The 2,948-nt window shown below is 57.4% G+C and overlaps 1 protein-coding gene across 1 annotated transcript in view; it reads right to left on the bottom strand.

Moving 5' to 3' along the window:
* Nucleotides 1-2,487, bottom strand: part of LOC105305021 (T-cell differentiation antigen CD6-like) — a gene marked incomplete at its 3' end in the record, with an annotated part of 30,160 nt that extends 27,673 nt beyond the window's left edge. The window contains exon 1 of the mRNA XM_011379447.2: nucleotides 2,165-2,487. Within this exon, the coding sequence (XP_011377749.1) occupies nucleotides 2,165-2,375 (211 nt within the window). The remainder of the gene's footprint in view (nucleotides 1-2,164) is intronic.
* Between the last annotated feature and the right edge of the window lie 461 nt (nucleotides 2,488-2,948).

Genomic DNA, 2,948 nt, shown 5'->3' on the forward strand with positions numbered 1-2,948 from the left:
GACTCCACACGCCACTCTCGGGCTAAAGGCCCTGGAACTTTGTCATGAGCCTCATTCTCCCGGCTCCCCTTCCTCCCTCTCCTCCGCCGATTTGCTTTCTATCTTTCTTTTTTCTCCTTGCGGATCCTCATCTCCTCTCCCCGACCTGGTCTGCCCAACACACTCTCTGGCCAGGGAGACCTCCGCAAGCCGATCTGGGTCTATCTTGCTGGGTCCTGCCAAACTAGGGCCGAAGGGGAGAACCACTCAGCAGGCCTCCCACGTCGGCTGTCTCTGGCCACACCAGACGCTCCCACCCTCCGTCCCCTCCACTCCCGTGGGGGGCTTCGGCTCAGTTTCCTTCTGCCCGCAATGCCCTGCCCGCCAGGCCATAGTTCTCAGCGGTACGAAGTATACCACCGGGGACCCTTATGAGAGCTTAAGGAAGCGACGTTCAATGCCATTAAATCGAAATCAAGGAAACCGTTTCTTGCTCAGAGTGCTTTCAGTCCCCCTGAAAAGTCAAGGGAAAAAATGACACTTCGGAGCCAGATGTCCTTGTCACCCGCCTCGGCTCCCCTTTCACAGAGACTCTGGCTTCAGGTTCAAGGGCTTTTACGTTCCTCTAACTCTTTCGCTAGCACGTAACAGAAATTGGTTTTCACTACTGTTTATTTTGGGGCTTACTTTTACCTTTTATTTATGGCACATGATGTCAATTTTCCATTTGTAACAGTGACATAAAGTTTCCTTTCAAAACTAAGCTTGTATTAGTAACAAGTGAGTCAATTGGATACGAAGGCGAGTAAGCCGCTGTACTGGGAGTGGACGCGGGTCAGGCGGGAGTGTCAGGATGACACAGGACAGAAGGGTAGCGGACCGGGCTCCGGGGGCCCCTTCGCTTCACAGTGCTGAGCCCTGCCCAGGCCCTGGGTTCCCGCTTCCCTTCGGGCACTGTTCAAGGTCAGTTCCCCAGGCCCAGGGCGGGCCGGCAGAACTTTCAGACTCAGACTTAATTCTGAGCCAAGGCTGGTGGCTGGGCCTCATGGAGAACACACCGAGGACCATGGTGATGGGAAGGGAGGGACTCGCTCTCTGGCTGTCTGTCTGTCTCAGCTCCCAGCCCAAGGTGGCTGAGCTCCAGGTGCTCGTGGAAAAGCATGACAGGCCAGGCTGCCCCGCATGGGCCGAAGGGCGCGCACATCCCCACTCCCAGAGCTAAACAGCTTTTCCTGAACCAGTGCGAGGTCGGGAGGCTTGGAGCACATTGCAGAGTCAGAGAGAACAGGCACCCCTTAGCTCCCCAATCTCTCCGTCCTCCCGGGCCCGATGTCCCTCCCGATATGGTCTTCCTCTGTCTCCCTCACACCAGACCAAAAGCAATCGGCCCAGAATTCTGTTTCCATACCAACCCCCAAATGTAAGGGTCCAACTGTGACAAGATCTCTCGCATCTCCGGGCCCTGCCCAGCTTGTGTCAGCTTGGGCCCCGCACTCGGCCGGGGCCGACAGCATCCGATGAGCATAGCCCAGGGCTTGAACCTTCTGGCCACCTGTCGCCCTGGCCCGGGTCATGAGGGTGCCTTGGCACCCAGGGAGAACTCACGAACGGGGGAGATGGCCCTCAAGAACCTTCCTGTTCATTTGTGTCTTAAACTATCCCCAAATGGTTGTGCCAGAGCCACCGGCGACCAGTTGTCCTCAGCTCCCCTTGGCTTCTAGAACTTTTTCTCAGGACGGCTCTTCTGTGAGTGGTACCAGCCTGGTGAGCCCAGAGCCTGGCTTTGGGATTGAAAATACAATCACCAGTGGCCCCCATCTCTCTGGAAGGCAGATGGTTCCTTCCTGAGAGCTGGCAAGAAACGGAGGGCTGGGGGAGTTCCCGAGCCTATGGGCGGGAGGCGCCTCCCTCCTCAGACCCTTGGAGCTCATCGGGAGGACAGCGCACATGACCTCACCCTCTCGGCACTGCCCAGGCATAGCGCCAGCCCCTCCAGGGGATTCCTGAACCCCCTCTGGGCCCCAACTGCTGCTGGCACAGCTGGGGCCTCCCTGGCGCCAGAGCACAGTCTCCACTAACAGGCTTCAGAAAGGCGAGTGTGAGAAAACAACCAGAACAACGGGGCCCAGAGGCCAGGACCCAGATCGCCCCGCAGGAGTGACAGGAGGTGGGGAAGGGGGGCTACCTGAGAGGGCCACCGTCAGCAGTCCAGCGGTTACGAAGAAGAACCACATGTCTGGAGTCATCGCCGACTGCTGTGCGTGTCCACCGGCGGGAAGCGCCATCCTAGGGCCAAGAAGTGGACATGGCCACTGAGTGTCCCTCACACCTACTCTGTCCTTTGCCGCTCCTGTTTGTACCTTCCTCTCTGCAAGAGAAAGCGCTCTTGCACGCATGCGGCCAAACTCAGCCTGTGAACGTCTCTCACGCCTCTGTACTCTACTTGTGGTTTTGGTCTCCAGGAAGCCAGGCTGGTATCGTAGAGGTTGGTAGGGAGAACCCAGGTGCCTCTGCTGTGAGCCCACCAAGTCTGGCTGAACCCCAAGAGTCACAGTGAGACACACACACACACACACACACACACACACACACACACACGCCCTAAGGAAAAAGGAAGTCGAGGGGTCCTGCCTCATTCCTGGAGACCCGATACATAGTAGATGCTCAATCAATACCAGCTGAGAGAGTGAACAAGAGACCTGTCTGTTCCATTCCGTGGAATCTGGCGCTTAAATCTGGGATTAAATCTGAAGGGTGACCTTGTCCTTGGGTGCAATGACGGCTGGGAAGAAGGAGGGCGTGGTCTTGCACTTGTGAGAGGGAGAGCCTCCATTGTCCCTTGGGGAATCGTAAATTGGGAAGGGCCTGAGAGATGCTTTGTCCCCATCTATTCTGCAGGCTGGAGCTGTCTCCTAAGATGGCCCAGGAGAGCCCAGTGCCCACCACCAATGGGTCCCGGGCTGAGCATG

The sequence above is a fragment of the Pteropus vampyrus genome, unplaced genomic scaffold (assembly GCF_000151845.1).
Source record: "Pteropus vampyrus isolate Shadow unplaced genomic scaffold, Pvam_2.0 Scaffold360, whole genome shotgun sequence".
NCBI lineage: Eukaryota > Metazoa > Chordata > Mammalia > Chiroptera > Pteropodidae > Pteropus > Pteropus vampyrus.